Genomic DNA, 12,044 nt, shown 5'->3' with positions numbered 1-12,044 from the left:
AAAGAAAAGAAAAAAAGGAAAATGGGCGCTCCCCACCCATTTTCATAAAGCTCTGTGAGAACCAGCCTGTGCCCAAGAGCTGTCGGGCCTGTTTGCCCCGGGACRACCATGAGCTGCTTCAGAGTACCAGGCAGTGCAGTTCTGAGGCCTGTKTCTTAGTTGCTTATGCAGGGGCTACACCCTCTGTTGGCGGGTCACACCTAAGCCCTTCCTACATGGAAGYCAAGGACCTGGATGCTGTTCTAGCAGCAAGAGGATGGTCTGTGCTGAAGAGCATGTCTGTGTTGGCAGAGCTCRTGTAGCTGCAGCTAACTAGCCACGCTGTGCTGCTTCCTGTGGTGCAGATGCACGTTCCAACAGTGTGGTTCAGGTCAGGTGCCATGTCCCGTCCCTGAGGTCTGATGGCCAAACACCCCCAAGGCCAGGGGGCTTTGCCTCCCTGCTGAGTACTGTGTGGGCCCTGGTCCGCCACGGCAGCCCCAATCCAAGCTGCTCAAAATTCTGGCTCTTACGGAGCAACGGGTAGACAAGGATTCCTATCTGTCCTGCTCTCCTAAGGCAAGGCTGACCCAGCAGCCTCCGTGGGGTAAGTTACTCCAGCGTGGCTCCGAGAGAGGCCACAGTGAAATCCCCAGGGCATCTGGGTGGGCTCTCCTGTTCCTGGCAGGAGCGGCAGCAAAATGCAACGTGTGTGGGGGTCAAAGCTACACATCAGCCATCCTTGACCTCTGCCTTTCCTGCTGTGAGATGGGCTGGGAGCAGCTTGGATGTGTGGCATGCAGAGCTCATCTTGCTGGCAAGGCCAGGCCTTGGGCTACAGGCTCTCGCCGAGGGGCCGTTCCCAGTGTCGGCACCAAGCTGGACAACAGGGCTTGCTGGGAAGGCTGCAGGACACGCTGCAATACATCTTTAGTGCCTCTTCTCCCCAAGGAGTCACAGATAGGCCCGGACCATGATGCCCTCCTCTGTGCCCACCGCTGCGGCCTCGTGGCCAGCGGGCTGCTGGGAACGGCCCTTGGCCCATCCTTCCTCACAGCTCTGCGGCGTGAGGCCTTGCGGACAGCGTCACCGCARGAGCAGCGCCAGGGGCAGCAGGAGCATCGCTGGCGAGACGGAGATCTCTGCAGCACCACCGCAGTCTTGGGCATTTTCCTGGGAAGAGACAGACACCAGCTTGCTTACTGCCGCCACGGCGGTGCTCAGAGGAAAGGGWGCCTTCCTCTCCCCTCCGTGCCATTCCCCACACCCGCAATCCAGCTCCTGCCCCCACAGGGGCTGCTGCTGCAACAGTGACGCTGCCACGGGGGCACCCAGGCTCCTGCCCACGCCTGCTGGGACCTCCTGCAGCTCCTTGGGGTGGCCTTTGCCCAGAGCAGGTCGCTGTGCTTGCCCCGGCCTTGCAGGACAGGCAGCCCAGGCCCCCCTGCCAGGCTGAGCACCTCGTGCCATGCCAAGGTGCCCCAGCCACGTTCACCTCAGCGGTGCCAGAGCTGCTCCTGTGACGGCCGCTGGCTGCAAGGAGTGGAGACGGCAGCAGATGCTCCTCAAGCAGGCAACTCCCCACAAAGAAATCCTGAGGAAACCCAGCCACCCGCTGCCGTCTGAACTCAGGCCCTTCACAGAGGTCACAAGCGGGAAGGTTTCCTTGCCAGGAAGCCCTCCGGGCCGTCACGGCTGTGCCTCAGGCCCGCAGGGGCCACAAGCACGTGGTGGGTGCACGTGGCCTGTGTGCGAGCAGCCCCGGTGGGGCGTCCCGCGCTGCGTCCCGCGCTCGCCCCGCAGTACCTCGGGATGGAACGCGTGGCAGCTGTCCGGGCGCCTCCTCAGCTTCTGCGAGCGCATCCGCTCGCACTTCACGGACGCGTTATGTGCGAGGCCGTTAAGGAGGAGCGCAGGGGCAGGCCGGCTCGGCTGCGCACATGCCGAAGGGGCCTGCTGCACACTGCCGGTGTCATCGCCCGCCTCGGGGTGGCCATCACCCACCTCAGCACCATGGCAAGCCCTCCTGTTAATATGCCACCATTTCCCACTGGGAACGGCAGGGCTCTTGCCCCTCTCCATCACTCCTCAGACCTGCCTGGCTCCCCATCGGGCCCCTGGTCGTCCCCCAAGCTGGGCCCTGCCCTCCACCTCCTTTTCCTTCCCTCACAGTGATCAGGGCAGCGGCAGGTCTGCAGCCCAGCAAACACRGGAGGCCCAGGGGGAGCCTCGCAGGCCTGCTGCACGTAGAAGGATATATTTGACTTCTTTTGCACTCATCAGGACAGGTGGGAAGATGCTGCAGTCACAGGTGGCGTCTGTGACGAGGAGCAGCAGGTTACTGCTGGCAATCTGCTGTGCCACAAACATCCTGTGGAGAAAGAAGCACGAGAGGGAAATCACATCACTCCCACTGCAGAGACTGAGCAGCAGCCCTGGCATCACCTAGTCCTGCTTACCAGAGCAACGGAATGCAAAGAAAAGGGGAAATCAGAAACGGATGCCAGCAGAAAGCAGGAGACACAGCAGGCAGCTGGGGAATGTGTGCCAGGGAAGATGTTATTAAGACACCTTTTTGTCTGCAGGAAAATCTTAACTGACTCAGATTCACAAGTGTATGCTAGACACAAAAGCTAGAATTAGGACCAAAATCCACCCAATGAGCCAACTCCCAAGAGGCCCCATAGCCCCACTCCTTCTATGCACATAGAATGGGACAGCACGCACCAGCTGCAGCCAAAAAAAAGATCACACCTGAGGAGTCCTACGTCCAGGCGGTGCTCTGCCCATTTAACATGGGCACACTTACCCACAGTAACCCCCAGTTAYGCACGTACTTGTACAGTGCAGGGTGTAGGGGGGATGCGGTCCCACAAAGGGCAGATTTTTGCTCAGTTTCCTGTTATTTGAATGAGAAATGGAAGATCCCAGTAACATCATTCATTATATTTGTGAGATGGGACTGACTACAGGCTGCCTTGTTTGCCTGCTGACATGAGGGGCAAAAAAAAAAGTGATGCTTCAATTTGCAGTCACAAGTTTGTCTGTCCCTTCCCCTCCCTGTCGAACAAGCAGAACAGATGTGCCCAGTGATGACGAGCAGCACGTGCCGATGAGGATGTGTCTAGTGCAGCTGGTTGCCCACGCAGGTGCACGTGCCCAGGGGCTGAAGGATGGGCACGTGCTGTGTCCCCTGGGCTGTGCAGGGGCCYGCGTGGGCAGGAAGGCTTGTGCGGGCACCACAGGGCAAGGGCAGGACATGCGTGTGCCCTCCTGTCCATGCGAGAGCGTGGCCGTGAGACGTGTGTGCTCGTGTGAATGTGGCTTTGCACATGTGTCCCTGGGCACCGAGAAGGCGCGTGGTGGCTCACGCTGCTGCTGGTGCCAGCAGGAGGGCCATGCTGCATCTTGTTCGTGTCCCCGGGTGTCCCTGCCAACCCGCTGTCAGCCCACGAGGGGCTTTCTGCATCAGGCCGTAGAAATACAGGGGGTTTTAACCAAATCTGCAAACTCTTCGAAAACAAAGTTTGGCAAGGCCTGTTTTTCATAAAGTCATGCTGACTAGCACAGGCTGTTTTCCTAACCTTTAATTCTTTCCTGTAGTCGATCCAAGACTGAAGTCAGACTGGCTAGCCCTTTTCTTTTTTTTTTTTTTTTTTTTAACTTTTTTAAAGAGGGATTCCAGTTAGATCCATTTTGACTCTTCTGTGCATTTTTTTTCTTTCTTTCTTTCTTTCTTTCTTTTTTTTTTTGGAAAAGCTGGCTGTGGAAATTCATCCTTTCTTCACCTTCTAACACGTGATTACTAATGGCACTAGGCACTTTATAATTGCTGAAAACTGCCTCACTTCACAATGGCTTTTCTGTTATTTTTGACTCTTCATTCTCTTAAAATGAAGATGGAAAATAAAAAAGTGTATCTTTTATCTTTTTTGGTTTAAAACTTCTCTTTTCCTTTTTTTTTTTTCTGTAGAAAAACAGAAAAGAGGAAAAACACAAAAGGAAAAGGAAAGGTGAAAGCAATGCACAAAGGAAAATTTTCTAAAGAGAAAACCTCTACCAAAAACATGAAAACAACCAAAAAATATATATTTTTTGAAATCTGTAGAATGGAATAATTAAAAATAAAAACCAACTCTTATTCTACAGCCATCTCTGGCTGTTAACAGTGATGTTAACAGGTTTATCTTTTTCCTCGTTTTTTCCCAGGAGTTTCAGTTTGGTTGTCCCCACTCTGTGCTGGCCAGCGTGGGTTTGAGCTGGGCAGCAGGGAAACCCCAGGGGAGAGGGAAGCCGTGGCTCTTACTTTTGGCACTCTCCACACTCGATCAGCCCGTTTGTCTCCTTGATGGCTGGCTCGTACACGAAGACAGGGTACTCGGTGTCACAGGGCTGCAAGGTGTCGTGCTTCTTGTGCTTGTGAGCTGCAGCGGTGCGAAGGAGACAAGATGGAAAGCAAGGTTAGAGGCTCCTGAGGGAGACGTCTGGATGGAGGTGGCCCTCTAAGGAGGTGGGACTGGCCATGTGGGCCCATCCTGCCCTGTGTCCCGTCTCTGACGGTGGCCAAAGGTGGGTGCCCCCCAGAGACAGAGGAGAGGGGGATGTGAGGCCAGACGCTGTCAAAGCTCAGCCCTGCAGAGATCCCAGCTCCCACTAGGTGGTGCGGGAAACCCGGTCTATGTGAGAAACGCTCCCGAAATTCCCGCTGGCTCCGCGGCAAGGCTGCCCTTGCCGTGAGGGAAGGGGGCACGGAATGAGGTACGTGGCCATCCCGCCAGCTCGCAGGCAGGGCCAGCCGGTCTGTCACGGGTACATGGCACACTCGTAGCCCTGTGTTCAAGGGAGAGGGTCCCCCACAGCAGCCATAACAGCCCCTACCTCATGCGACCCTGCCTTGAGCACCGGTTTCAACCTGTGGGGAGGCGAGGCCTCAGCGCCCGCGCTCGCAGGCGAGGGGGTGCCTGCGACGTGTTGAGGGTTACCCCCCAGCACATGAGGCTTGGTGGCCTTTCTAAAACGTGTCTGTGATTTAATGCAACCTCACACATTTCTGCATCCCCCCCATCAACCGCTGATCCTTTCTGAACCCTGCGACACTTCACTGGAGGTCCAATAGCAAGGAGTTTGATGGGTTAAACACGCATTGGGCTAAAAGGAAGACCCCGGCAGCAAGGAGCCCAGCCGCAGCACTGCAGGCACCAGCCAGCGCTCGCTGAGCCGCAGAGTCCGGACCTGGGCATGGGACCAGCCCTTGGAGGGGCCATCCATTACAGAGGCAGCGAGCGGCTGGGCAACGCTCACTCACCACACCCTGTGGGGCTCCCAAACTGGTTTCAGGATGAGGGGGAGCCTCTGTAAGGCTTCTTCGCCTCACAGAGCCCCCCTAGAGAGCCCGGGCATCCCTCCCAGGGGATCAGCGGAGCCTTCCTCTCCCCAGCCTGTCCCCGCTCACACTGGGCCGGTCTGGCGGTTATTTTCCTGCCGTCAGCGGTAGCGAAGCCAACTCCTGCCTCTGTCACCCACCGGGAACGTCTGCATCCAAGTGCGAGGCTTTGTTGCTAGGGGAGAAGTGGCTGAGGCTCAAACAACACGGAGCGAGAGAAACGGTTTCTAAATCAGCGCTGGGGTCTGAACACGAGGGGCTCCCACACAGCCCTGCACCTACGCGGTGGGAGCTGCATGTGATGGGCAGGGAAGAGCATCTGTCTGAGCTGGAGGGCAACCAGCTTTTCATTTGCGGCAGCCCCAGCACTGATGATTTATAGAAAAATGCAGCAGCAGAGGTTTTAATCAGTAAAAATGTGTGGTATGGAAGAAGGCACCAAGAGACCATCAGTGATACCTATGAGTAATCTGTGTTGCTGTAAAACCCCAAGGTCCTCACTGAGCCCTGACCTGTTTCCTGTGACTCTGCTGAAGGACACGGTCGGGCAGTCACCATCTCCRGGAGCTTGCCACTCCAGCAATATGGATTATGTGAGGGAGAGACAAGAAGGATGATTCTTCTCTCTGCCCATGGAGACCCAGTGACATCAGACATCCATTAACAGCCAAGAACTGCAGCCAGATCTCCCCTCCGATGCCTCTAATGCCTTCAGCAGGTGACACCAAGTGTATTTAAACCCTTCCCTGCAGTACAGAGTCTCTGGTAGTTGTGCCTTGTGCTTTTCTTCAAACTCTTTCTAAATTCTTCAAACTCTTTCTAAATATGTCATACACAAGTCAGCCTCCTACTTAAATCCTTCCAGGCTCTGGGAACCACCTTTCAGTATCATGTCTGGGTTCATCTTTCACAGTTCCCAAAGCATACAGGCCTTGATATTGAGCATGCTGTTTTGCTGTGTAGCTGCCCCTTAATTCATTTTAAATTAATGGATGAAAGTGTCTGGGGTCTGGGAGCAACTCTGTGGCCAGCCGGGAGCTCTCTGGCTGTGYCTGTGACCATCTGTGCAAACAGGCACCTAAAAAAACCCACGCTGCAGAAGCACAAAAAAGCTTCTCCCATTTTTACTAACAGAACTGCTCTTACTAGGATGTGTGCTGGAGATGAATATTCCTAAGGCTATTTGGGATGAGCGGTAAAATATGTTATTACTGAGTCAAATTTCAAAGTAGGATTAGATATTTCTGGTAAAACATGCAGGATATCTGCATTTATGCTCTAATGCTTTCCTGCTCAGACTAGGTATGAAGAACTAACGATTTGCCACTGAAGTCCCTGATGGTAGAAGGAGGATGGAAAACAGTAAGAACTTTTTCCTTCCAGCCATATTTTGCTGTACTGGTGACTAGGGATAAAACTAACTACAAAATACAAGGCCAGATATCACAGTCTGTGCCTAGCGCAGAGCCTTTTGAGGAACACACTTGTTGCAAGACCACACATTTGCTCTAAGCCAATGACCTCTCAGTGTCCCGTCACGTTACATTTGTTTCACAGCACTGTGCTGATCAAGACTTTCACAGAAGCAGAGCCTTTGGAGTCAGGCTCTGCCATTCCCTGTGCAAAACAGCAGCTGTGACGGCAATAGAGTTGATCTGAAAAAGGTATGGTACAAGTGTCTGCCAGAATTTAGCAAACTGCTCATGCCAGGAGTTACAAAGACAAAACAGAGCCTCAATCCAACTGCTCGGTTTTCCTTCCCAACATAGAATTAGCTTCTCTATTGGCATTGGCTTCAGCTTCTTGGTGTAACATCATCAAACCCAGTGGAGTAAGAGCTATATAAAAATCAATAGAGTAAAGAGCGTGGGGGGCAAGTAGGGGATGATTCAGACCTYTGGCTTTGGAAAAATGGAATGGAAGGAGATTTGAGGCCTCCCAAATTCAGTCAGTATTGAATCTGGGCTGCTGTGCGGCTGCTGGCACTCACAGGAGCAGGCTGTGTGTTTGGAGGTAAGCGGTGGTAAGTAGGGGCACTGGCTTTAGCTCCTTCAGGAGCACTTTTGACACTGGGAGTAGAGACCAAGTCACTACAGAAGTTGCACTTCTGTTTGCATTTTATAAATGCCTGCAATTCAATTTGCTCTGGGTTAACCTCATCACGTGCACTAAGCTGTATTTTTAAACTGTGTTAAACCAGCAAAAGGCCCCTGCACATGGCATCTTAAATCAGTTTCTTGGCAAAGACTAAATGAAAATAAGCCACTTCAAAATCTCCTGAYTTCTGCACAGAGGCAAGACCGACCTAAGACAGAGATTATGCTTAAGCCTCCTGCGTCTTATTTTGTCTGGAAGCAGTGCAGCTGCAGCAGCATTCAGAAGTTCAGCTGAGCCCAGGAGCATGTACATCGTCAGTGCTGCACTTGGGCTGAGCCTCTGCGTGCACACGCTGGACATCAAAATGTTATCAGCAGCTCCAAGAGTCTGGTGGTCAGGGATTAGTAAACAGTCAAGGGAGCTGATAACAAATTGGAAACTTTATAGCAAAGAGTGAGYTAATTCCAGGCTGTCATTGCTACCATCTGCACTTCCACAAAGGCTTTGGCAGGCACTTGGCAACCAGTCCTTCCGAGCAGCAAAGGAAGCCGCTGCTCCCTATTACAAACCATAGAGCCCAGATTGTGCACTATTTCCCACCAGCATAAATCATGAACAATTACAGCCAAGTCAATGGATTTGCACTGGTGGAAATGAGACAAAACCTGCTGCTTTTAGTTACAAATGCAAACTTCAAAGTACTTATTTCTGTGCAATACAAAGCACAGAACTTAATCAATTATCTTGTATATCCTTTGTGGACTTTATAATGCAGTCAAAAATATTATTTTTTGACCTACACGATTCTAGAAATAGTCCTTTCTAGGCTGCAGCCCTTGGCTGAAAGTATTTTTGGCTTAATTAAAGGCTTTCAGATCTGTGATGATTTCCATAAAAGTAGAAGCCCTTACAAACACATACAGGAATGAGATGCCGAGAGCAGTAAGAAATCTGTGGAAACAAACATGTCCTCTCTCCATCACTGAAAAGCAGATTTGCATGATAAGTGCAGTGTGAATCAATTATGCTCATATTCCAACTGCAAGTCTTGCCTTCCCAGAAARCAAGAGAACTTGGGAAGCAGGACTATGATCAGAGCTGCGGAGCCAGAGTTGCACATTCTGCTAAGGGTGAGCATTTGATCCTCAACCATTAATTCTTGTGTATATATCCCTGAATACATGCATGCTCAGTTTCTCTCTCACAAAATGTCTCCTTCTCTCCCTATTTTTTGCATACACCAGCCTTGGCAGGCAGTCAAGAAACTGTTAACATCGCTGGCAAAAATCTACAGCCCATTCTCAACAACATGTGCAATCCATTCCTTCCAGCCCCAACAGTATTCTTCCCCGCTGCTACTCCCCACCACACACATACACAATCATTTTTTTTCATCCGCAGCCACGCTCCCTTTCTCATCCGTGAAGACACATTCCAATGGTCTCTGTTTCTCTCATGCATACATCTTGCTGGGCAGAGGGCAAATACAAAGCTAGACGTGGAAGCAGTGAGATACAAACCCAGCCAGTCTGGACTGTGTCTGGAGGGATTCCTAACTTGCCTCTGGGAGTGGATTTATGAGCTACAGCATAGGCTTATCAGTTAAACTGATCGAAAATTATACTGTACTACCCTAGAGCTGGGCTGGTATTCATCAGAAGGAGCTGTGCCATGGGGTGTAGAAAAGAAGACTTAAGTTGCCTCTTAATATCTGGAGTTTAAAAGGCCCATATAGTCTATATTGCAAGAAGGCACAATTTTTGCTAAGAACTTCCATTAAAAGCACTCTTTGTTTTCAGCAAGATGCCTGAGTGGGACAACTGGCAACCGAAATGAAGGACAGGTCACATTAAAAGGTGTTCAGGGCCCATCTCTCCTGCAGCAATGAGCGATGGTTCTGTGTGGGCCTGCAGTCTCTGAGGACACTGGTGTGTCCCTTCTTTTACTGGCTTCCCAGTGACAGACATCCAGGCACCAGCTACCAGCTACCTCGGGCAGCTACATGACTAGCAGCACTGCTTGCTTCTTCTCACTGCAGTGCAAGGAAATACAGCCAGGCACTACCACGTTGCTGCGAAACCCTTCTGCAAGTTTCATACTGCCCAAGAGAGAAGTGGAAAAATGTCTTTCCCAGCCTGGGTTTTCTAAGTAAATCCTAATCTTTCTGTTGCTAGATAGATCTACTTACAGTGATGGAAAACAGCCTTGGCTGGACAAATCACATAACATGCACACATGATGAAGATGGAGCCACATGACAGATTCATATGATGACAGCACAACGAGGAGATGAATTCATGCGCAGAGGTCATGGAGGTGATGCAAGAGAGAGATGAAGAAAGCAGAAAAGGAAACAGTGATGAGTAGTGCAGCAGTCAGAAYCCCTTCCCTTCTTACTCACATCTCAAAGGTTAAAACAAATTTCAGCCATTTAGCACCCGTAACAGCTCTTTGCAGGAACACCAGCCTCTAGCTCTGTCCTCCAGTGCGAGCAGCCACTCCAGCCCTAAGTGCTCAATATTGTGCTTGCTCATTTGACTCTTCCTCACTGATTTGTGCACGGAGCCATTCTCTTATCCTGATATGCAGGGMCGCACAGGGGATACCTGCAACTTCCAACACCACATCTGGTGATCCGCTTTGGAGGAGCCAAGTGGGAGTTAAACGGTACCTAGACACTGGGCTGGCTCTCCAGCTTGGAGGGAATTTTGCTTTCTGAAAACAACTGCTTTGCTAATACACCGGGAAAAGTGACTGCAAATGAAAGTGCAGTCCTACAATTAGCAGGGCACATATCAGTGCCTTCAGGGAAAGTACCTTTAGTGCTGAACAACTAGTCTGGATGTAACAGCAGTATCTCCATTGCTGTGCTGAGCACTCCTTGCCTTTCCCTTCATGTTGCCTCACAGCTATTTACATTCTCTGCATGTAGGAGCAGAGATGAGACCACAGAGGCTCTCGGGACCTTTTTAGCAGGCAGCCTTGTAACTCCTGGGCAGGTCACTGGATTTCTACCCAGTACTCCTATCTCCCTGCCTCTTCTGCTGTGCTAAGTTGCTTTACAATAGCACAAACCGTGGTCTTTTATCCTCCAGAGARAGTTCAGTGGGAAAATATAGACCCTTGACGTGTTATTTGAACTAGCCAGTGTAACTTAGTAGAGAAACCCACAGGGTGGTTCAAAAAAAGATGTGAAGATGCTAGTTGTGTTTGAATTCTACAGAGGCTCTGGCTGGTTTCCAGCGACCTCTGCTGAACTCTGCAGGGCCTGCTGGTCCCAGCCYTACTCTGTTCTGTCCCATAGACCACCCTCATGAAGCAACTGAGGGGAGTCTTTCAAATGGAAGGACTCTGCAGCTGACAGAGGTTCTTGTTTCAGTGTACCCCATACGGTGGGGTGCTTGGAAAGAAGACCTCCCCCAAACTGCAATTTGGGAAAGGAAAGCAGCATCCTCTGAGCTGCATGTTGAAGACCTTCACCCTGACAGCTCTGATGTTCTGCAGGCTGAGAGGGGAGCGAGAGGTGATGCTGGGACACGGAGCGTGGGTCCCAGGTGCCTCCGAGGACGCCGCAAGGTGGGGACAGGGCCGTGTCTCAGCGTGATGCTGGCTCTGCCGTGCAGCTGCTCCTGCTGCTGGTGGCCGGAACGCTCACGAGCCGTGGGGTGGTGGCATTCCTGTATACTCACCATCTGCCAAGTTATCTGACTGCCAGAAGCTACTCATGTTAAACTCCAAAAGCAAGCTGTCAAAAAAGCAAGAACAGAGGACACTTTTTCAGGAGTCTAGAGGGATGCAGGTGTTAGTGAGATGGCCCTGTGAGTATCAGTTTCGAGATGTACACTATGAATTTTCTATCAGGAGAAGTCTGGAATCTTTTTTTTTTTTTCTTTTTTCTTTTCTTCCCCTCAGTATTTGATACAGTATAGTCAAGCTCATGGACTCTGGAGTAACTGAATGGCTGTTTTCCAGAGGTACATGCTGTATGTGAGCCTCRCCACTGAAGGGATGACTGCAGTGGCCCCTGGGGTGCTCGGGGATTAGGTCACTGTGAAAGGCACCCGAGGAGCAGGCAGGGCAGGAAACTGGCACCCTGGCTACACAGCAACACAGTGAATAATTCTGTAGTAATACACTCAAGCCCTAGATATGGATCTTTTTTTTTCAGCCTGAGCCCAGCAAGCTGAGCAGTGGCCAAATTTGAGCCTGAGCTCTCGGTCTCGACCTCTGCAGTTTGAGGTGAGCCTGAAGCCATCACCTCAGTTCAAGGGCTCCCCTCACCCCGTTCTTTTCTCCCTTGCCTGTCCCTCAGATCTGAGCTTCCTGGCTCCACTCTTTCCACCTTCCCCTCCTGTGAGGTGCACACGTGCACTCACTTGGCACGGGCAAGTGAGACAGGAAAGAGGACTGAGCATCAAGGAACTGCACCAGGCCTCGAGAGAGCYGAGGCCTATTTCTGACTCTGCTGCTTTGTACGGAGTGACCTCAGGTAAATCCCAGACCCACTCTGGGCCTCTGCCTCTCCGTTTGCAAAATGGGAATAGTAATAGTTTTCAGTCTCTCAGGAGCGAGGCACAGGCTCCGG

General features: G+C 51.6%; 1 protein-coding gene across 1 annotated transcript in view; it reads right to left on the bottom strand.

Annotated features, from left to right (window-relative positions):
• Positions 1-1,065: 1,065 nt before the first annotated feature.
• Positions 1,066-12,044, bottom strand: part of CACNA2D4 (calcium voltage-gated channel auxiliary subunit alpha2delta 4) — a 123,880-nt gene continuing 112,901 nt past the window's right edge. Inside the window, exons 35-40 of the mRNA XM_026052160.1 lie at positions 11,149-11,204; positions 9,648-9,668; positions 4,286-4,403; positions 2,238-2,350; positions 1,786-1,868; positions 1,066-1,152 (exon numbers count right to left, since the gene is read on the bottom strand). Of these exons, the coding sequence (XP_025907945.1) occupies positions 1,066-1,152; positions 1,786-1,868; positions 2,238-2,350; positions 4,286-4,403; positions 9,648-9,668; positions 11,149-11,204 (478 nt within the window). The remainder of the gene's footprint in view (positions 1,153-1,785; positions 1,869-2,237; positions 2,351-4,285; positions 4,404-9,647; positions 9,669-11,148; positions 11,205-12,044) is intronic.

Source organism: Nothoprocta perdicaria, unplaced genomic scaffold (genome assembly GCF_003342845.1).
Source record: "Nothoprocta perdicaria isolate Ctin4 unplaced genomic scaffold, notPer1 scaffold_84, whole genome shotgun sequence".
In the NCBI taxonomy this organism is placed as follows: domain Eukaryota; kingdom Metazoa; phylum Chordata; class Aves; order Tinamiformes; family Tinamidae; genus Nothoprocta; species Nothoprocta perdicaria.
Note: the sequence above shows the minus strand (reverse complement) of the source record. Positions and strands in the feature narration are given on the sequence as shown.